This window comes from Ochotona curzoniae, unplaced genomic scaffold (genome assembly GCF_017591425.1).
Source record: "Ochotona curzoniae isolate NIBS_2020 unplaced genomic scaffold, NIBS_Ocur_1.0 contig_64, whole genome shotgun sequence".
Classification (NCBI taxonomy): domain Eukaryota; kingdom Metazoa; phylum Chordata; class Mammalia; order Lagomorpha; family Ochotonidae; genus Ochotona; species Ochotona curzoniae.
This window is the reverse complement of record NW_024466502.1, coordinates 52024158-52048343: the sequence shown is the minus strand read 5'-3', so window position 1 is coordinate 52048343 and position 24186 is coordinate 52024158. Positions and strand designations below refer to the sequence as shown.

At 35.9% G+C, this 24186-nt stretch overlaps 1 protein-coding gene across 1 annotated transcript in view; it reads left to right on the top strand.

Annotated features, from left to right (window-relative positions):
• NBEA (neurobeachin) overlaps positions 1-24186 on the top strand; it is a 483658-nt gene that overhangs the window by 205378 nt on the left and 254094 nt on the right. Inside the window, exons 33-34 of the mRNA XM_040991525.1 lie at positions 5660-5768; positions 10141-10307. Coding sequence (XP_040847459.1) covers positions 5660-5768; positions 10141-10307 — 276 coding nt within the window. The remainder of the gene's footprint in view (positions 1-5659; positions 5769-10140; positions 10308-24186) is intronic.

The following is a 24186-nucleotide window of genomic DNA, read 5'->3' as shown; positions in this document are numbered from 1 at the left end:
GGAAAAAATTGAGAATGGGTGATGGGAAAAATATAAAAACATTCTATATTTATTGTTATATTTTAGGTTATGTCATGGCTTTTTATTGGTCGGAAGGATATTCTGCTAGCTATGTCTTCAGTCCAGGGTTGGTTTCCCCAAGAAACTGCTGAATTCAGCTGGGCAATAAGATACTGGACTTTATGCATGGCACATGCTTGCAATGAAAGAAACAAGACTGGATTTGGACTGTAATACTGCAATATGGTGGAGCAATCCACTATGAGGGGCGGGCACGGGGAGCGGATGGGGGAACATCAGAGCCTATGAAACGTTGTTGTAAAATGAAATGCAATTTTAAAAAAAAGTAGCTAGGATGTATATTTTGTTCCAGTTAAAATTTTTGCAAATTAGAGACCTGAGACCAAATTCAATTGAAGATGTTCAGGACTTTTTTTTTTTAAAGATTTATTTTTATTATTTTTTTTATTGGAAAGGCGGATATACAGAGAGGAGAGACAGAGAGGAAGATCTTCCGTCCAATGATTCACTCCCCAAGTGAGCACAACGGCCGATGCTATGCCGGTCTGAAGCCAGAAGCCTCTTCCGGGTCTCCCGCGCGGATGCAGGGTCCCAAAGCTTTGGGCCATCCTCGACTGCTTTCCCAGGCCACAGGCAGGGAGCTGGATGGGAAGCAGGGCTGCCGGGATAGAACCGGCACCCATATGGGATCCCGGGCGTGCAAGACCTTAATCACTGCGCCACCGCGCCGGGCCCAATGTTCAGGACTTTTACATCAAAATTATAAAGCACTGATGAAGGGAACTATGGGAGCCCCAAGTAAATAGGAAGACTTTCCATGTCAATGGATTGCAATACAAAGTAATTTCAAGGTGTCAGCACTGCCCAGATTGACCTAAAAAATTAGTGAAATTTCTATGAAAGTGTCAGCTGCCTTTTTATTTCTACAAATGGATAAACTCTTCTTAAACTTAATATGGAATTTCAAGGGATACAACACAGCTAAGAACTTATAACTCAACAATAAAAAGACTAACCACTTAGTTTTTGAATGGGCAGAATTGAGTTCACAATTTTCCAAAGGAGATATATAAATAGTCAATAGGCACAAGAAAAACGTGCATGGCATAGTCATTAGAGAAATGCAAATCAAAATCATAGTGAGATCACTTCACACTTACTAGAATGGATATAACTTTTAGAATATACAATAACAAGTTCTGGCCTTGATTTGCACAAGTTAGAATTTTCATATATTTAGTATAGAATGATGCAACCATAAGAAAACAACAGCTTTTATATTACTCAAGTAAACATAGAGTTATATATGATCTGGAAGCGAGTTATGATATTCACACAAAAACACAGTTTTTGTAAAGCAGAGTTATTCGTAATAGCCCCAAAGTGGAAAGAATCTAGACGTGTATCAACTAATAAGTGAATAAATAAAAACATGTGCAGATGAAAGAATATCATAATTATTCAGCCATAAAAGGAGAGATGGTACAACACAGAACGTGGAAAATAATGCCCTGTATGAAGGAAGCACACCAAAGGCCAAATATTATGTGATTCTACATAATTAGAAATAAGAAAAATCATTGAGGATAAGAGGAAGCAGAAATTGGGACTATAGTCAATGAGGATATTTTGTACATATTTTACTAAATAACATTGTGTTTTTCAAGTGAATGGAGTCAGGATAGTAAAGATATCTGTACTTCTATCAATGTTCTATGAGGAAAGAATACTACAGGTGGTTTGTTTTTGTGAGTTTCCTTAGCAGTTCAGATTTATGCAGGAGGAAGTGACGTATTGATCACGGGCCTTGTGTTTTCAGAAGCAGTAAAAACAGGTGTAGAATTGAGTGTAGGTGCTGGTAAGAGAAGGGTTAAATGCATGGACTAGCAAGATCCTAGCAAGTTAAGGTAAGTGGACTCTCCACTTGGTGGAAAAATAGAGAAATTGGGCAACTAAAAAAAGTCAAGAATATACTTTTCTTGGTGCATGGGGTCAGCTCAGTGAAGGCAAGATTTGCAAGGGTAGGAGAGGGTGATGGAAGAGGAGGCTCCTGCAGCTCAAGCATTGTAAATCTTCCTAACCAGTGAGCTGTGTCCTGAAATAGTATAGTATTCATAATCATTGGAATTAAAATAGTCAAGGAATCGTAAGTGCTACTGTTGTATTTTTTTCATGGGATCACACAGAAGGAAAATGAGAAATAAAAAGAAATCTTCTCCTCAATGACTAACTAAACAATAGCGATTAGTTGATAGGTAACTCCTAAGAACCAGAGTTAGGACAGACTTGAAAATAATTATTCCAATTTCTCAGGCCAGACTCCTGTCAGAGAGCCAGTCACTCCCCTCCCACCCCACCCGTTGCCTCTTTGTTTTGCCAGTGCAGGCTTTCTCCTGGGAATGGTAGCTATTAACCAGGCAGACTGCAGGCCTTTCCTTTCCTGCTGTCTCCTGCTAATCTACTTAGGTTTTGTAATCTGCACTAATTTGCACATATTAGATTTCTTCCTGTCTTTCTTCAGATCTTCGACACGCATAGACACTACCATTGAACTAAATGCTCCAAAATCCCACATCTCTCCTCCCTTTTGAAGCCTTTCTCTAAAATGCATTGGTCAGCAATGTCATCCAATGTCAGAATGTGCTTTTACCTTAGGATTTTCCGACTGCCTCTTTTTCCAGCCTTCCCCAGAGACTGCAATTGAGGGGAGCGGCGTGAGTACTTCCCCTCCATCATTTACAGAGAAGTTAAAACCCTTTTCCCCAAGTGTCTTCTCTAGCAGATCTCTGAACTCTTTTGTGGTCTTTGAATAATTTGTATTTTGGTTAACTTTTGGATTCAAAACTGTACAACATTTCCAGTGAAATGTGCCTGTTTTCCTCTCCAGTGATTGGAGAAATTATTGCCACATGTTTCCTAGTAACATCACCACCTTTCCTGCTGCCGTGAAAGATTTGAGTGGAGCCCCTGTCATATGGCCAGAGCCATTCCCACTGGTCCTAGAGTGACAGAGTGGATATTTAATCCAAATCGCATCATGAAGTAATTAAATCTGTGTCAGAACAGACATGGGTTTTGGAAAGATTTTTACAGAGAACTGTCTGGAGTTCATGGCTGCCCAGATCTGACATTACTACCCTGAAATGGAAAAAAAATTCACCTGTCAGTTTTTGTGGACGATGTCACACATAGATACTTCAAATAATTTGGTGGAAAGATTCTAAAGCTCAATGCTATCTAATTCAATGTTAATATACTGTAAAAAAGACTCGACACAGTCAGCCTTACCTGAAAGATATATGCAACTTTTTAATATTTTATTGAAATAGTAATTTAGAAATTTAAGGATATATAATCTTTTTACAATGTGCTGAAGATGATAGCAGGAATTAATATCAGCTGATATTTAATAAATACAAAAATTAAAGTTGACCCTGTTCTGATTGAAGTGTATCACAGCTGGAAGATGAAAAATGGTCAGTGAAAATAAAGGATGATAGTTTTGAAATTCTTATCTTGACTAAAATCCTAAGGAAAAAGATAGATAAGGAATTCATGTTAAAATTAGAACTGATTTTCAGAATAGAAATGAATGATCTGAAACTACTTCATAAACTCAACTTTCAAGAAAAACTCAGAAATATAGACTTTTCAAATATTTCTTAATCTTTACCATACAATAGTAGCTATTACATAATACATATAGTGTGTATTTGCATATACTCATCTAAATATGCTTAAGAAGATGCAATAAAGTCCTAATTGTTTTTATTGAAAATATTGAAAGAATCAGATATTTTATACAAAGGTGGATGGCAGTATAAATAATTAAGATGCACTTGAAAAAATACCTGCTAATCAAGGTATCTTACACATATCAAATCATGAGAAGCATGAAGAAACAGTTATGACCTGGGACAAGGTACTTTAATCTTTCTGAAATCTGATTTCTTACGATAAAATTGAAAATGGGAGCAATTTTGACCTAATAATAAAATCCCCATTAGGATGCCTGTATCCTACATGCGAGTTCAACTCTTGAGCTGAGTTCAACTCATGGCTCTAGCTCCTTAATCCATCTTCCTGAGGGTTGCAGTGGTGATTGATGTCTCAAGCAACTGAGCACTTACCACCCATGTGGGAGACATGGATTAAGTTCCTGACTTCTTGCTGACATGCCTCCCCTGTAACCCACCCCACACTATGGCCAGCATCCAGGAGTGGACCAGCAGATGAGAGCTTGCTCGCGCTCTCTCACACTCTCTGTTCGTCTTTCTTTATGGTTCCCTTTTTGTGTCAAATATTCATTAAATATTTTTAATGAAAACAAAAATATATACCTTTTGAGGACTCTTAAGAGAATTAGCCATGTGATAACACCTGGTTTATTACGTAGCTTTTGGTAAACTGTTTGGTTGTGATAGTTGTCATAATCATTGTCATTATCATGATCATTGTGTGAGCTCACTCACCAATCATGGTTTTCTATTTGTGGTTTAATGATTCTCATTGCCTGGGCTCAGATGAGATTCCCTGAGTCTGTAGTTGCCTGGGAAGCTGGCTTTGATCTGAAATTCTCTTAGACCTGGAAGCTGACACCTCTGCCTTCTCCATCTCCTCTTTCTTTTTCTCCACCCTGTGATGTAGGACTCTCAGCAGGGTGGCAGTGTCCTGCCTTTAGTAGTCAGCAGTGTCCCTTCTTCTGTTTAGCAACAGTCAGGCCCAGGCCAGAGCTAAGAGGAATAAGAGAATGAACCTCTTTTGGATGGGACAAAGTCTCAACTCCAGAGACCACTTGGGATGGAAATATCATTTCTTGGAAATAATTTTGGCCATATTTTATAAAAGGAGTAGTGAAAAGTTCCTTGTGTGTAAATGGAAAAAAATATTCAAGATATCTGCCTAAATGTTAAAAATTATGTATGTAGAAATATGTGGTACACTTATATTAGAGTTAAAAAATGGAGGAGTAAATACATTTTTTTTTCATATATTTAAAAGCTGTTAACAGTCAGCACCGCTCACTTTGGCAGCACATGTACTAAAATTGGAACAGTGAATACTAATCATTGCTATAGGTTGGGTGAATAGAGAGGTTTCAACTGAAATTTTAAAAACGTTTAGAATCTTAAAGAGTAATTGAATTTTTAAAGTGTTAGCATCATAGTGACATTTTTTTTCTTAAAACCGTATTTCATGGTAATTCTGTTGTAAAATTTGGAATGGTAGCAATTAGGGAAATTCTAGATATCATTTGGTCCTAATGTCTATATTAATTAAAGTAAGAATTCATTCTATAGATTTTCTAATACATGGTCAGCCAGGTTATGTATTAATTTCCAGGATAGTGAATTCTGTTAGCAGTTTTTTTTATGTTAACAATTTTAAATAACCTCAACATAAATCCTTGATTTTCTTGAGTCAGCTATCTTTATTCAATGCCTAAATTGCTCATTCATCAGATATACTATTTAACAAAAGTATTGGTGTATTTCCATATTTCAAATTTCATTGAGTTATACTTAAACTGTATCAGTGTTATAATTGTTGGCATTTATGCATAATTATTACTCAATATAGTGAGGTATAATTACTGAAAAAATCAGACTCAATATAGCTGTGCTCTTTCTCTCTTTAGGTTACTGTGCCATGCCATGAAGGACCATATAGTTCGTGTTGCAAATGAAGCTGAGTTTATTTTGAACAGACAGAGAGCTGAAGATGTGCATAAACATGCAGAATTTGAGGTAAGGTTTGAGAAGTAAATTAAACTGTTCCGTTAAAAGCCAACTTTCACCATCTGTAACCTTACGTACAAATTTTTTTTCAAAAAACATCGCACGGTATTCATTTCAGGTACTGGTTTTAAAAGATTTGGTAAAATGGCAAACAGCGTTCTAGTTCATTTCCACCTCATTTAAAACATGAAGAGAACCGTCCTGCCCTGTGGCTAACTACCTTAAGTTGTTCTGTGTGTAAGAGCACAAATTAGGTTTTATGATTACTTTATTGCTCTTTAAGCTAACAGATTTACACACTACTCAATAGATATGAGCATAGCATACTGAGTTTTGTCAACGAATTCACGCAGGATTCAACAAATCTATTTCCAGTGTTTTAAATATAACTTATTCAGCATTTTCAATTTGTTTTACTTATAAGGTAAAAGTATTTTTCAAACATATTTAGATGCCCTAGTGTTTGGCTTAGGTTGGATTCTTCCTGAGCACAAAAGTAATAAATACCAATTTATTCTCCTGAAGCCACAAACCAACAAGTGTGGTGAGGCCAGAAATCAGAGCCCATGATCCCGGTTTTGATGAGTTTTTTATCTCAGTAAAGCAGCTCTCTGAGTCACAGAGGTTGATGGGCTAAGTTTAGTGATCTCTGACCTTGCTTGCTCATAAGTGTGAGACAGAAATAGCTGTTGTCGCTCTCTTGCACGTAACCTCTGCTTCACTTGGCCAGGGGAGACAGCAGGCACTTGTCTTGTGGAATTGCAGGAAGCTTACATTGAAAATAATAACTGATAAATGTATAGTGACAAGTGAGTGTTTATCAAAGTGAAATTTCTTAGCACTAACAGTAAAAGACATTGGGCATTTATCAAGGTGTAATGCAGTAATTTGAATGACAAGACAATGTTGAATTAACTGTAATTTGAAAAATATATTAGAATATAAGAAATGTCAAAATCCAGCAAGATAAGAATATTCAGTTAGCCTCCAACTTCTGTTAGTCAATAAGATTTACAGTCCTAACTGAATTCCCTACAGAATCAATTTGAGGCAGAAATCAGGATACTTTGTTGGGGTAGAAGCAGGGCAATATTTATCAAGTAAAGATATTTAAAAAGAGGGGTCAAGCAGTGAAGTATCAGTTCTAAACTTTAAGTCATAGTTAACAAAGGGCAATAGTTTTCCACTTCCTTGTTGTTATTACCCCTCGAGGGAGTCTCTTTAAATGTTTATTTCCTAGTTACTTACCAATTCCAGTGAAATTTTAATACCACCTACGATACTGTACAGCCAGCTGTTGGCCTATTGCACATACGTCTGTGCCATATGTATTAAAACAGAAGGATTTTTGAATATTCATTTATTTGAAAGGCAGATTTAGAGAGAGAGGAGGAAAAGAGATATCTTCCATCTGTTGGTTCACTCCCCAAATGGCCACAAGAATCGGGGCTGGCTGTTCTGAAGTCAGAGCCACTGTCTCCCGTGGGCACAGGGGTCCAAGACTTGAGCCATCACCCACTGCATTCTCAGCCCACAAGCAGGGAGCTGAATGGGAACTGGAGCAACAGGGACATGCATTAGCACTTATATGGGATGCTGCTGCTTGCTGGCAGTCGATTAGCCTGTTGAGCTATTTTTTTTTTTCAACAACACTCCCAACATCAGTTTTTTTTCTTTATAACTCGTGCAGTGAGATCATTCCCATGGTGGATGTATGGCTGAGGATGATAAGATGTCTTTAACTAGTCATAAAATCTTAACATATTTTAGATTACACATAAATAGTGTATGGTATTGATATAAATTAATTTTTAAAATATTGCCAATAATCACCTATGATTATACCTTTTGGGGCATAATGTTTACATTTCTTATTTTTAAGATACAGCTAGATAAATATTACTACGTTCTTTAATAAATTTGTTCATCCTTTACCAAATACATAACTTGTAAGTTATAAAATATTTTATGCAAATCAGACGTTTTACTTAGATTTCCTCTTACTTTAAGGGTTTATATTTTTTGTAAGTCAAAGTTACAGAGACAAAGGAAGACAGAGGGAAATATCTTCAGTTTTTGGTTCATTCCCCATCTGGCCACAATGACAAGCAGTGAGCCAGAAATTCCATCTGGGTCTCGCATATGCGTGATAGGAGCCCAAAAATATGGACCATTGTCTGCTACTTATCTCAAGCCATTATCAAGGATCTAGATTGGCACTGCTGCAGCTGGGATATGACACAGCTCCTGTAAGGGACATCAGCCTTGCAGGCTGTGGCTTCACACTCTGTACTACAACATCAGCTTTTTACTAAGACTTCTTGATGAATTTCTCTCTCCTCTACAAGAGGCTGTAATTAGGGGGAAATATATAGTTAATTTGAAATGGATACTTCATAGTTAAGGTTTTTTTCTTAGTTAACTACTGTAATTGTTAAGGAAGAAAAATGAAAATTTAATTTTACTCTCCAATGAGCTAATGAAATATTAACCTCATTACTGAGGAAAATCATTGTACAAATTGGTGATTCCCTGTACAAAAAGATAAATTGGAAAATGAATTAATCCTTCCTATGCTACTGTAGGGTTACTTTCCCGGACAATAAGACTTGTAATAGTAACCTAATCATGAGATAGAGGGAATGCATTCAGATGCCTTCCTTGAAATCATTTTTTTCATTGCAATGAAAAATGGGAATGTTATGTATATTTTCTTAGATGTATGAGACATTTTCTTCCAGTTATATGACTTGAGTGGCACACTTGCTCATATTAAAATATAAATTCAAGCCAATTGGTATAAAAAAAATCAAATTTGAGGTTTAAGAGAGGAATGGCCAAAACTGTCGCACAGCAAGTTGTGTCAACACCTCCAACATGGGCATCCCATTATCATGGTGTTGCCCCTAGTCCTGGCAGGTCCACTTCCAGTCTGGCACCTGCCAAAGCACCTTGGAAGAAAGCAGATGACCCAACAGTTTGGAATCCTGAGACCCATGTAGGAGATGAGTATGGAGTCTGACTCCTAGATTTGACCTGCCCTAGCTCTGGCTAGGAAAGAACAAGGTGTGTGGATTATGTTTTCCAGCAGTCCCTCTCTTGTTGTCTAGCTCTGCTTCGAAAGAAAGGAAGGAAAGAAGGAAGGAAGCAGGGAGGGAGGAAAGAAGGAAAAAAAGAAGGAAAGAAAGGAAGGAAGGAAGGAAGGAAGGAAGGAACGAAGGAAGGAAGAAGGGAAGAAGGGAGGAAAGAAAAAGAGAGGGAGAGAGGAAGGAAGGAGGAAGGAAGGAAGGAAGGAAAGAAGGAAGGAAATAAATCTCTTTTTAGAAAAATCATACAGATGTCCCTCTTCATTTTCATATTGACCCACTTTGGTACAATAAGGGACCCAGTGAGGGAGAGTATGCATGACTACTTAACAAACTGATTATCAGTGAGAAAGGGAAGACAAGAATGAGGTAATATTTTCATGAGATCCTTTGAACACATTAAATTTTAGCGCTCAGAGGAATCATCAGGGAAACCTTGTCTGGGCTCCTAATTTTATATATATGAAACTGAATACAGTGGAAAAAATGAAGCTTACATAAAATATAAATTAAAATCTACATCTGTTAAATTCTCGAATGACTACTTTTTCTTCTATACCACGTTGCCATTATGTAATAGAAAATTAAATGAAATATTTTGGGTTCCTATGTATCAGGAATAGACCACTTACTATAAATGATATATTGGTTAATATAAGTAGATTTACATTTTTAGTAGCTTGTGTTTTTAAAATGATTATATTTTAGAATACATTAATGTCAGATTTCCAGAATTGATAGGAGCTGTGAAAGTACTTCATTACTTTATTATTTAAGATTATCCAAATAATTCGACACATATTTTTAAAAGAGTACTTTTACCAGTTTGAAATGTGGCTATGTATCCTTTAGGACAGATTATCAGAAAATTAAATATCTGAGTTTATAAAATTGTACTATTCTTATTACCCTTAATGCTATGTGTGTGTAGTATTTATAATAAGAAAAATTTTCCCAGGGCCTGGCACAGTGCCATAACACACTAATCCTCCATCCCGTAACAGCCCTGGTTCTTGTCCCAGCTGCTCCACTTCTGATCTGTCTCCATGCTTATGGCCTGAGAAAGCAATGGAGAATGCCTCAAGTCCCCGCACCCATGTGGGAGACCTGGAAGACATTCCTGAGTTAGGGTTGGCTAACCTCTGGCTGTTGGAACCATTCGGGTAGTGAACCAGCAGATGGAAGCTCTCTTATTCTCTGTCTCCCTTTCCCTCTAACTCTGACTTTCCAAGTAAAACAGGTATTTTCAAACAAGTTCATTGTTAAATTAATTAGTATTGTTTAATTCTTTCTAGTCGCAGTGTGCCCAGTATGCTGCTGATAGGAGAGAAGAAGAAAAGATGTGTGACCACCTCATTAGTGCTGCTAAACACCGAGATCATGTAACGGCGAATCAGCTGAAACAGAAGATTCTCAACATTCTCACAAATAAACACGGTGCTTGGGGAGCAGTTTCTCACAGGTAAGTTATGGCAATTACAGAGGAGTAAGTCTAGGTTCGTTATAACATTCAGAAGTACAACTGTGAGTACAAATTTAGATGCTTCTAAATATCAAGAATTATTTAATGGTTACCGTTAGAATGATTTAATAGAAAACCAAAGGTTTTTTAGTAACATCAGTGGAAGTTATTTCTAATTTATAATAATATATAAACTAATAAAAAATTTAGGCAAGGATTCTAATAATATTTTGAAGTGAAATTTATGTCACTCTTCTCTCTCGTATATATAATAATGTAAGTATTTACCATGGATTACATTTTTTAAGTTTTCTTCTTAGTTACCTCAGAAGAAAGCTTTTCATCTCTAATTAGAGTATTTATAATATTGTAGTAGAAGTAAAACAGAATCGGTTGGTTTTTAAATCATGAATCTTTTCTTACTAAAGTTTTGTGGGCATAAATTTATTTTTATCTGCATAGTGAAGGTTTTTTTTTTTTTATCAAAACCTGGTATTGAAGTAGGAAAGTTCTGTGTAGATTGTTTTATGTTCTTCATTTTTATTTCTTTATTTTAATGGACCTTTTGAAATTTCTATTAAATCTGTGCTTGGCATAGTTTGAGGGTTATTTAAATTCTAGCATAATCATTATTAATTGTGCTGGAAGCAACTCTTGGTTACAGGAGCACATCTGGGTTATGATCAGAGTAGTATTTAATTGTCCTTGGCTTACACCATAGCAAATCTTGATTATCTTTATGTTTAAGTTGAAAGTTTATCATTAAAAAAGTTTTAAATTCAGAATAGCTTAAAATCTATACGACAAAAATTGTGAAATTGTGCGGAGTTCCCATAACCACCACAGCCAGCTTTCCCTGTCCTCAACATTTCAGTTATGTTTGTCATGTTTATCACACTCCTTAGCTTCCTATATTTTAATCCAGACCTCTTCTATCCCTCCCACGCCTTCCGGCCTTTCATAATTGCTATTTTGTTTTCATATTTAATTTTTTGCCTCATAATATGTTACCTGTCTTTCTTTGTCTGGTTTATCAGTTGCGCCTGTTTTGCTGCGAATGACAGAATTTCGTTGTTTTTTTAGGACTGAATAGAATTAGATGTGGGTGTGTGTATCACACTTTCTTTATCCACTCTTCTGGTGGACATCTTGGTTTATTTCATATCTTGAATATGTGAAAGATGTGAAATGTTTCTTTGATGCAGTGTGTTTGTATATTTTGGGTATTTATGTGGCAATGTGGCTGCTGGACAATACAACAAATCTATTTCTGTTTTTTTAAGAGAGCTCATATTATTTTTCACAGTAATTATACTAGTTTACCTTCCCGTTGTGTGAGGGTTCCTTTTTCTCTCCATCTTCAAGAGCACTTGTTAGCCGCTATCTCTTGGATACTAGCCGTTCTGACAGGACTGAGTTGGTATCTGAGTGTGGTTTTGATTTGCATTTTGTTGATTGCAGTGATAATGAGTATTTTGTCCATATATCTATTGTCTTTTGTATTTCTTCTTTTGAGAACTGTGTATTCTGGTCTGTTTTTTAGGTTGTTTTTGTTTTTACTTTTGTTTTGAGTTCCTGATATGATATGATACGATATGATCAGGGTATTATCTCCTTTGTCAGATAAATATCTTGAAAATAATCTCTCCCATTCTGTTGAAGTAGTCAGTGTTCAGTGCTTTTATTATAATAACAAATATGGCATCTGATATTTATTGATATTTGTTGTGTGCCAGACACTGTAGTAGAACATATGTGAATGGCTTCATGCAACCCATTCCAAATGACCTCTGTTCAGAGTGATACTGAGTTTTTCTCTGTTTTACAAGAAAAATGGAACTCCTAGTTTTTAAATACAATTTACAAAGTACCACGACATTTCTACAGAGACAAAATGTATTAGCCAAAGTTCTCCAGACTAACGCTTAGGTAGAACTCAAAGATTATATATGATGTGTTTGTGTGTATGTATACACACGCATGCATACTCATAGGTTACATATGATGTATGTGTGTATATACAGATGCAGACTTATAGGTTACATATGATGTATGTATATATGTACACATATACTCATAGGTTATATTTGATATATATGTATATGAAACACTTGTTTTAAGAAATTTGCTCTTATGCTTTTGGAGATTAGTTTATTGAAATTTGTAGGATAGTTTGACAGAGAGGCAAGATTTCTGTACTGCCTTCTATTTTTTTAAAGATTCATTTATTTTTATTGTAAAGTCAGATATATACACAGAGGAGGAGAGACAGAGAGAAAGATCTTCCGTCTCATGGTTCACTCCCCAAGTGAGCGCAACAGCTGGAGCTGTGCCGATCCAGAGCCCGGAGACTGGAATCTCCTCCAGGTCTCCCACGCGGGTGCAGTGTCCCAAGGCTTTGGGCCGTCCTCGACTGCTTTCCCAGGCCACAGGCAGGGAGCTGGATGGGATTAGAACCAGCACCCATCTGGGATACTGGCACGTTCAAGGGGAGGACTTTAGCCACTAGGCCACGGTGCTGGGCCCTGTACTGCCTTCTTAAAGCTAGTTTCTTCTCTGGAAAACCTCAGTTGTCATAAGGGCCTTCAGTTGATGTTATGAACTCATCTCCTTATACGTATCAAATATATCTATAAAATGCTTTCCTAAAAACGGCTAACCCGGTGTTTATCCAAAGCAGCTGGACATGATAGCTTAACCAAGTTGACACACAACCATTACACAAAATAACAGTAACATCAACATTTCACCCACTTGTAAACTTTGTGTAATCTGAATTGAATCGATCTACTTACTTATTTATCCTTATGTAAAAACACTCACATAATAGTTATTAATATCAATTATTAATTATTAATACTTATATATAAATAACATATCTTGAAAACATGTTTGCATCAACATAAACTTACCTCTCAAATCCACATTTTATTAATTTCATTTTAAAAAGAATTCTGAGAGAGATGGACAGAACTGTTATCTTCTTTGCATACCCCACATACCTGCAATGGTAGGGAGTTACTAGGCTGGGCCAAAACTGGAAGCTGGGAACTCAATCTAGGCCCCCCCCCAGACAGGTGGCGGGAATAGAAGGATTCAGTCACTTTAAGCCATCACTGCTGCCTCCGAAGATGTGTATTAATAGGGAGCTGGAGTTGCGCACCATAGCCCACTACCAAATCCATGTTATTCCATGATTGTCTTACTGGCATTTGAACCAATGGGCTAAACACCAGCCAACTTTTTTTTTAAAGATTTATTTTTATTATTTTTTTTATTGGAAAGGCAGATATACAGAGAGGAGAGACAGAGAGGAAGATCTTCCGTCTGATGATTCACTCCCCAAGTGAGCGCAAGGGCCGATGCTATGCCAATCTGAAGCCAGGAGTCTCTTCCGGATCTCCCACAAGGGTGCAGGGTCCCAAAGCTTTGGGCCGTCCTTGACTGCTTTCCCGGGCCACAGGCAGGGAGCTGGAAGGGAAGCGGGGCTGCCGGGATAGAACCGGCGACCATATGGGATCCCGGGGCGTGCAAGGCGAGGACCTTAACCACTGGGCCACCGCGCCGGGCCTCAGCCAACTTTTTGAAGTACACTCATGTAGTCAGGTCCGTAATATGGTATTCAGCTAGCATTGTTCAGGATGCTTCCTTCAGTCATAGTTTTTATTATTACTGTGTCATGCAGTTAGAGTGCAGCTTAAGGATAATGTCCTTCCTACCTGGTGGCCTGTAGTAACATGTCTTTTTGCGTTCTCTATTAGCTGGTCAGCTTAGCCTCTTAGGATCTTATTAGATTGATAGGAAGAGAAGCAGATATCCTCTGTCCTTTTCTGCATGTGAATTCTTAGTGCTAAATAATATTAAAAAAGAGAATGTGCTTCAGTTACCCCGTAATAACTGATTCACTGAAATGTAGATATTTGACTATATTCTCTATTCTCTATAGTCTTCCTTAGTTTTAATTCTTAGAGCTCAGTCATTGGTCCTGTTCTCTTTGTTTTCTTACTCTGTGGACAAATTTATCTAGTCTCATGGTATACATGCACTATCAGTATCTTGATAAATTAAAAACTTACTGTTTCTACTCCAGATTTCTCCCATGTCCAGTCAAACCTGCCTGCATGACATCTATTCCTTGGATATCTTTGTATTTCAGACATATCATATCAAAACTGATTCCTGACGTTTTTCCATCAAACCGGTCTCCCTGCATTTTTTCCCTCTTAGCCAAAGACCATAGAAATTCTTAGAGTTGCCCAGGCCATACGTGTTATTGATTTCTCTCAATAAATCACATACTGGACCCTTCATCAAACCTTATAGATTCTATGAAACAAAATATATCTAGGATTTGACCATTTCTCACCATTACCTTTGATCACTTTGGTGCAAGCCACCATCTCATGATTTACTGCCTTGGCATTTTGAATAATCTTCCTGTTTTTGTCCTTGTTTTCCAAAAGTCCATCCTGAGTAGCTTGGGTCATTCTTCCTATACTGTGTGTCCCTTTGTTATTCTACTCAGAAACCTTCAGATCCAAACTATGCAAGACTGTACCCACTAGTCATACATGGCTACCCGTATCTCATTAATGCAAAGTTTGATATCTCAATATTATTAGCCAGTTTCAGGTAGACACAAATGACTCGTAGCTACCATATTAAATAATACACACTGTCTCCATTATTAAAGAAAATACTAGTGGGGGTTGTTGTTACAGAGAATTTCAGTGTTAGTCAACCAAAGAAACTGACAGTCACCTGAGTAGCCTGTGTTATCTTACCTAAACTGACTCTTTGGCATCTTCACATACTATTCATATATGGGTTTGATCTGTTGTAGACACTGTGGCTTCTTGTTTACACAGCCTGCTGTCTCAGTGTAGAGTGTTTTCCCTAAAACAGTCCATCAGACCAGCCCTTCTGCTTTCATTAGACCTCAACTCAAATGGAATCATCCCCGAAGGAACTTTGTTAGCCACTCCATCTAAAATTTTACTTCTTCCTCCACAAATGAGAGCACTTCATACTTTCATGGAAAATAAAAATAAAATGTTATTTTGACACAATTTTTTTTAAATCAATGTACCTGAAAAAACCTGAAAAAGTTTATGAAAGATATTTATTGTGGGATCTGGTATGGTAGCATACCAGGCTAATCATCCACCTATGTTGCCAACAATATGGGCGTGGGTTCAAGTCCTGTCTGCTCCATTTCTGATCCAACTCCCAGTTAATGACATGGGCAAGAAGCAAAGGATTGCCCAAGGCCTTCGCCTCTGCAACCACATGACAGTTCCCAGCTTCGGATCAACCCAGCTTTGGCTGTTGAGGCTATTTAAGGAGTGAACCAGTGAATGGGAAATCTATTTCTCAGTCTCTCCCTCTCTCCTTCTGAAACTCTTTCAAGTAGAATAAGTAAATATTAGTATATATGTGTGGTATGTGTATACATATGTAGACATGTATATATATATATATGCGTGTGTGTGTGTGTGTATGTATGTATATTATGAAATGCCTGTGATTTTTAAAATAAATTTTCCAATATAAACCTATCTTTGAATTTTTGTTTCCATGAATTTTCTGTTAACCCCTTAAGTGTCAAAAAGTACCTGTCCCTGCCTGAAACCAAAGTGACAGTGTTGAGTACAAAGTGAAAGAGTTGGGAACATACTAAAACATGTGTTTACTAATTCAGTAGCAGTATAAATAGGAAAGTTTATATGTTCTAACAGGAATCATGAAGATAACTTAATAGAAAAAGTTACTTTTGAATGCTAGTATTCTGAAAATGTTGAATATTTGTTTTCCATATAAATTACCAAATCAAGTAATACATACTGTACAATAATTGTCTGTAATGTAGAATAATTCTATCAGTTATAAATACAGTAAAAGTGTGTCCATATTTATCACTGCTAAGCCAGTATAGTTAATATAAGATTTTGCATGCATAAAGATGCTTAATATTTGGCTCTTCTTTTTATCTTAGTCCACTCATCTAAAAAAATCTTCTAATTTCAATACCACTTAATCATCATTTCATTTATTTTCTTCATTTCATCAGCAAATAATTCTTGATCTCCTATTTGTAGTTACAATGCAAGAAGCAGACAAACTCCCTGTCTTACTGAAGTTTTCATTCTAGCAGAAAAGACTGCAGTTAGACAAAAAGATATAAATATGAATAGTGGAAAATGTATAAAATGTTTAATGGAGTATGAATAACAGAGGTGCTTTATTTTAGGTTAGACAATTAGGGAAGTCTTTTTTCAATATACTCTGTTTTAACAAAGCGCTAAAATGAAGAGTCTGGAACCCCCAGTGGAAGATAGATGGTAAATCATTCAACAGGGAAATATTATAAAGACCGTCACCCTCTCAATTACTAAGCAGAAAGGAACTTGGTGGAAAATGGGGACAGTCGATTGAGATGAAACTAGAGACTGGTATATGAACAAGATGACTTAATGTCCTTTAGATCATGTCAAGGTTCTATGCCTTCATCCTAAGTTATTTTTATCATGAAGGGCAGCGAGAATCCACAAACACAAGTATAATGCATTCTGATTTATGATTTAAGACAGCTTGGCTATAATATGAAGACATATACTGAGACAAATAGGAAAGTATGTTCACCCCATTTATATCCAAGTTCAGAAGCTCTCTGCTTTCTACAACATTCCCGTACTTTATCTTTTCTCCCTTCTGATATATCATTGTTTTATAGCCATGTGCTCTCATCCAAATGACTTGTAACTATAGAGATCGAATAATAAAAATTTTATATCTCTGTTATTAAATGAATGTTAAATCTAAAGGAATTCCATCCTTATAACCTATTTACTGTTTTTACTAAAAGAAAATGTTTGGCTTTTAACAGAATAACCCACTTCATAACCATCTTTTGACTCAATGCTGCTGATTCTAACATGTTATAACATTTGAATTAATAAAATTTATCTTAAAGAAAGGCTGTAATTTGGGAGGTACTGTAAAATATGCAATTAAAAGACTCAGTGCTTTTATGTGAAATTTGTTTTTTATTTAGTTTTTTTGGGTCGTACTCATCTTCCTGTTTGCTTTAAACTACATAAGCCTTAATAATCTAAGTAAAATCAGTATGGTTTAATAGGGCCTTGAGTTTCAGAGACCTGTGTGTGTGTGAACTCAATTTTTGTTGTGGTGCTTCAAATAAATTAAGAGAGAGGTATTCCATAGTTCAGTTCCTAAATGGCTACAATGTTCTGGGTTAAGGGCAAACCAAGGTCACAGTCCTGGAGTCTCACCTAAATCTCCCACGTTGGTGCAGAGCCCCAAGCATTCGGATCATCTACTATTACTTTCTCAGGCAAAATTCCCTGGGAATTGGATCACAAGTGAAATAGCATTACTCTAAACAGCATTTGAATGGAGTGCCAGTGTTATAGGAAGTGTTAACCCACTGTGCCACAATCCCAGCATGTTCTTGTTATTCAGTAAATAAGAATGGCCTGGGAGATTGAGAGAGACAGAACCCAAAAGAGGAGTCAGGTGTTATTGTCAGATTCTCCAAGAGCCATAAAATAGTTCCAAAGTCAACATCCCTTAGAATAAATATTGTGCAGGTGCAAATGAAAAGGAGAGGAAAGTACATTATGAACTTTAAAAGCCTGTCAAAATTCATGTTCCCTGATGAAACTTTAATATAAATTGGTAAGATCAGTGTTGTAAAATGACTGGATGATGTGGATCAATAGTGAGTGTATGGGTCAGGACCAATAATGTCAGTTATTTGTGTATGAGGGTCATCTGTCTGAAACCTCTATGACCCAATTGATTGTCAGTATTATTTCTGCTGCTTTTTCCTGAAAATATACATTGGGGGGGGGGGAGAATTGAGATAATTATTTTAAGAAGTCCCTCACAGATAAGACACTTTGCAAAATGCATCATACATACAGTTAGTATTGTATGAAACACACAAATGATAATTATGGAGAAAAATCAATATCCAAATATTAAATAACAAATCTAAGAAATAGTAAATTGGGTTCTTCACCCCCAAAAAAGTAGTTAACTAAGATATAAAGGAAAAATCAGGTTTTTTTTTTTCTTACATTAGTTAGATTTTTCCTTGGCTTACAAAGGCCAATGCAGTTTGAAATGCTTGTCCATTTACAACATGTGCGTGAATTTAAGATAATATTCTCAGAGTCCTGTTGTCCTTTATTTGGTTGCTAATTAAAATAGTCATTTACTAACTGCAGAAAACCTTCTCAAGCGTAACCTTTGATATATTGGCAGACTCAAAGGCATTTTTGCTGGAGTTATTGCAGTTGGTATTTTATTAGGCCAATGAGACATATTGCTGAACTCTTTTGCTGTGACTTCTTTTAAAAAGCCTGGATTTTGACTTAAGCATTTTCATTTAACCATAATATGTTTCCTGAAGTAATATATTCAATTTAGCTACATATTTTAAACTCTTGAAAAAGATTGTTCTAAGGTTTAGGGAGTCAGATGCCAGCATTTTTTTCTCTACAAATAAGCTTTGTGTAACTGAATATACTGTGAGTAAATTAACTCATATCACTCTGTGTCATATATGTACAATGAAATCGTGTGCATTATGTTACAAAGCATTTTTTAATGTCTGTACTCACAAGTAGTGTAGTGTCATTTGTCAATAGTAAAGGTTGCTTATTTAGTTGGAAAGTGCCGTTGCCCTCCGGTGTTCGACTTGACGTCATCTGTCACAGATGCATTGTAGAGAAAGAAGACTATTTATGTTTATGGCATTTTAAGTAACTGAGTTAAGCCCTTTGGAATATAGAGAAATGGCTTGTTGACTGTCATCACTGTTCACTTAATCTTGCAACCCTGATGCATAAATTCCCATAAATCTCCCTCTGGGTAGTTCAATAAAACAGATGAACATCAAAATGTAATGATTGTTTCAGCTTCAGGAATTAACGATGTGATGGAGTAAATATGACCAGATAGACAATATTACAGAGCATTCCACCAATTCCTTTTTCTTAGCAAGTAGTAGTTACCAGAAAACACTCATTATAATTTATATTCTGTTTTCCAATGGTATGTGTATTATATATCGGATTATTAAACAAAAAGAAAAAATAGATATGCAATACGCATATTGTGACTTTTTAAAAAGCTCTTTTAAATCTAACACACTAAAATTACAATAGTAGAAAGTTGGTTTGCATAATGATATTTTAATAGAGCTGTGTTTTATATTGTTTTTCCATTATATTATAGTTGCTAATTTTCTGCATATTCACTCATTTTAGTATTTGTGGTTAAATTCCTCAAACATAAATTCTTGACTTTGGTAGGTTTCCTTCCTTTACTTTTGGAAGCTACTGTGTAGGCATCTGGAGTAGAGAATGAGGATACTGGAGTACTCAAAGAAGAATTAAAAATAGGATAATATGCAGTCCTCAAGAAAATTAAGCAACCAAAAGCTCTTAACAGTCATCACTATAGTGTGTGATCCAGAGCCTCAATCCAGAAAAAACACAAATTTAGCTGAATGTCCTGTGAAAAAATTGATTCATTGAGTTTATAAAATGATCTTAAAGCAGGTTACATCTGCCTTCCTCCCATTTTCATAGGTAAAAATGGTTTGGGGTCATATAGTTTGGTGTAATAAAACCTTTATTCCTCTTTTTGAAATTTTGTACTTTACGTGGTAATTGTAAATTCTAATCATCACAGATGTTCTGTATGATTTGAAGCCTGTGATAATCCATAGACTTTGTGTTTGATAATAATGATATTAGAAAAGTATGTTAACTCTTAACATTCCTTTTAGGCATTTTTATTGCCCACATTGGTGATCCCAAGAAGGCGAAGGTTTTCATAAAAGAAAAGCAATCGTAGTAACTAACCTCAGATTAGTCCCAGATACTAAGATGAGTGAACTACCGATTGATTCAATCTTAGAACACTGACATGCAGTGGAAAATCTTTTATGAAACCCTCGCATGTGTCTATCAATAGCAGCTTTCCTTTCAGTTTAGACAATTAAGTCCTGAAAACAATACCTTCTTTAGTTTGAATCACCTTTCAAGTTGATATAAGCCCTAAAAATTTGATTCTTATGGTTTATCTGGAAGGCATTAAATGCAATATCTCTTTGTGGACAGTATAAGAAGTGATTATTTCCAGGTGATATTTTTTTTCTATTATCATTATTTAATAGTTACCAAATTGTAGTCAACATTCTGTGGATAAAGATATTATTCAGAGGTTTAGAATGAAGTACTCCATAATTAGGTTTTTTTATGCCTTTTGAGTTGTAACATAAATCTTCAGAATTAAGTACATCTGGCTTTAGGATAAAGAAAGACTTTTGAAAGTTAGGCAATAAAATAGGCCAAATGTAAATTATCGCATTGGCGTTGTAGGGGTTGAGAACTAGGTTTATCTGCTTCAGTGAGGTTGGCGTTTTTTTAAGCAAGTTAATACACACATGAAGTTGACAGTTGGAAGTATAACTCTGCTAAGTTTGGGATCAGTATTGAGTTTATCATAACTAATGGATCATTAAAATTTTCAACTCATTGGTAAGCTCATTGGTGTGGTGAGTTGTGTGAATATTATTTCCAGTTGTAAGAGCATCCTGCTGTTGATACTTTAAAGGACAAAGTATAAAGCAATTAATAGGTGACTCTGCGTCTTCAGTTGGCCCTTTTAAGCATCATCAAAACCAGTTTTTTTATGAGGTTGATCTTAACTTTTTTATTTATTAGCTGCCCCCTTTTCAGGATTACTTTACTGTAAACTTAGCTTGGGACAACTCAGATTCAATCAACAAAATAATAATCATCTCATCAAAAAACTTTATACTCTTGTGATAGACTCTGTGCCTACTGCCTGCTCATCTGATTCTGCTGTGTAAGCCAGGACCTAGGAATAAATTTCCTCTAAGATTTTTTTACTTGGCTTGTATTGAGTTCCTTCTCTCTCTAGCTGTATTCTGTCCACTTGAGACAAATGCCAGTAAATTCCTTTTCATTTAGAAATTGCTATTCCATCCTTCTTTCTGTGACTGAAAAGTACTTAAACTTTTTTATTCTCAATTTTTATTAATCCTTCCACTCTTTTTTACAATAACATTTTTTCTTAATTCACATTTAAATATTTTAAGGTAGATCTCTGAACTGTTTGACATTAATATTATTATCAATATGCAATATTTGCTTCTTAGGTGGGCTAAGATTTAAAACATACAAAATGTAAATGTTAATTGTTGCTGTTAATTTGCCACATCAATGAACTGACTTCCTAATTCTTCATTCAGATGCTGGGGTTAGAAATTATTAAGAAGGATCTACTTTTCCAGCCTAAGCCCATAAACACATACACCCAGACAATTCAAAATAGTTATTTGTTGTGTTAATGCAAAACTCTGGCCCTCTTATATGGAAAACAAACATTTTTTGGAGCTAGCTAGTCTGAGTACCAATGCCATTCAGGGATAATAAGTATCCAAGGAAAGAAAAACAAAACAATAAAAAACACAAACATTAACTGATATTTTAGAAAATCTCATGTGCTCAGATAATAATTTCCGGTGACTATCTGAAGTCTTTAAGCAGATATTTTTTAGCATCTTAAATAGCTATATAGGTAAACATGTGTATACATATGTTCACCTAAAGGAACTGTACAGTGAAGGCTAGCATATCGAGTAGTAAAGATCTGCTGGCAGTATGCATCTCTGCTCTGGACTAAGAGGACTCCCAGTGAAACGGTTGGATGTCTCTTGGCAATAGACTGGACTTTCTACCCCTGTCTATACCCACAATGCCATGATACTCATAAATAGCAGAATGGTGGAGTTGTGAATATTGCTGAAGAACTACACAGCTGCAATAATTCAGGGTGAAACAACACAGGGTAGGGGAAATAGAGGGAGTTGGAGGGGTAAATCCCTGAGCCTCTGTAGCTGTATCACGAAAAATAAAAATTTTTAAACAGTATATCAAACTAAACTTAAGCATTACCATTTTGGTTTGATTTCTTCCCTTTGCTTTTATAAAATCCAAATTAGTTCGTATTTTTCCAAATTGCATGTTTTTTTTCCACTTTACTGTCATATATGTTAAAGTTTCTGGCATGTTTCTAAGTTGCTGCATGTAAGAAGTGATCTGTAAATAAATATATTATACTTTCTAACTATGAATGAAAAGCAGGCCAGAAAAAACTGAAAAGCATTCAAAATACCCCTGATTCCAAAGAATTCTGAAATTATAGCAGATGATGTCTTTGTTATTATCTGGTACATCTGATAATAGGTCAGAAACTAAATTTAGATAAATAATTGAATGATTGAATATATTTGACTTCTGCTCTCTTGTAGATGTTTTCTCCTTTGTATTGAAGATACAATGAATAAATACTATTATTTGAAATATTTGAAGTTAATTTCATCTATGATATTTTAGGTTTTTGTAGTGTTTTAATGTTCAGTCATTTGAAAGCTTTGAACACAAAAGCAAACAAGAATTGTTGAGGCTAATATAGAACTTAGATTATGAGAAGCAGTTTATAAGTACTAATTCAGTAATTATATGTTGAAGTTTTAGACTCAGACTGGAATTTTTATTTCCTCTCAAAATATTAACATCTAAAGCATTTTGGAAAGTTTCTAACCTCTCTGAGCTTTAGTGTTTTTTATCCATAACATGTGCACTAATTACCTGTTCATAGAATTATAGCATATAGAGCCCAGTGCAGTAGCCTGCGGGCTTACATCCTTGACTCACATGTTATGGGATCCCACATCTGGGCTCCCGTTTGTGTCCCGGCTACTGCACTTCCCATCGCGCTCCCTTCCTGTGGCCTGGGAAAGCAGTCAAGGACGGCCCAAGGTCTTGAGTCCCTGAACCCACGTGGCAGACCCAGAAGACAATCCTGGCTCCTGGCTTCGGACTGGCTCAAGTCCAGCCATTGCAGCCACTTGGGGAGTAAGTGAATCCGCAAACAAAGATCTTTCTCTCTGTAAATCTGACATCCCAATAAAATAAATAAATCTTTTGAAAAAAAAAAACATAGCATGAATTGGAAAACGTGAAATCCTATTGTTTTATCAGTTGTTTATGAAACACATGACTAATTCAAATTGGTAGTAAATTTTAAAGATATCAGAGTAATAACATTAACCTTTTCCTGCTTTATTTTTCTCATATAAAATTTTCAGTATTGTATTTGATCAACAGAATATTCTCCAACATATATAAAACCCCCAGATTTACACACTAAAAATGCATTTTTACTTTCCTAATTTTTAATAGTTTGCCTTATAACTTTATGCAGTTCACTGCTGTTGAAATGACAGTGAATGTTAGTTGGTGTTTTTTAGCAAGTACATAGAAATGCCTGGGCACAATATTTATAGAAACAACCTTCCTAAATGAAAATATGACCAACTGTTACTCACTTATAAAATCTTTCTACGAGGAACAATATTGTCTTCACTGCTCTAATATCAAAAATTCAACATTTGATCTTAAACCTCTTTGGAATATTTTGTTGTTCTTTTTAAAATAAGGAAGTATGGTCAGGATTTAGCCTGTTAATTTAGATTCCTGTGTCCCCTCCTATCAAGAGGACCTAAATTCAATAGCCAGCTTGAGCTCCTGGCTGCAGCTCCCTGCTGATGCAGACCCTCGGAGACATCAGACTCCCACCACCTGGAAAGAATTCCAGCTTTACAGTTAGCATCTGCCTAGTGCAGCTCAGCTGTTGCAGGCCTGGGTAATTGCACTGTAGTGGACAGATTAGTCCTTCTCTGTCTCTTTTTCCTCTCTCTCTCTCTGTCTCTCTGCCTCTCAAAATTAAAGAAAAAAAAGAAGAAGAAGAAAGG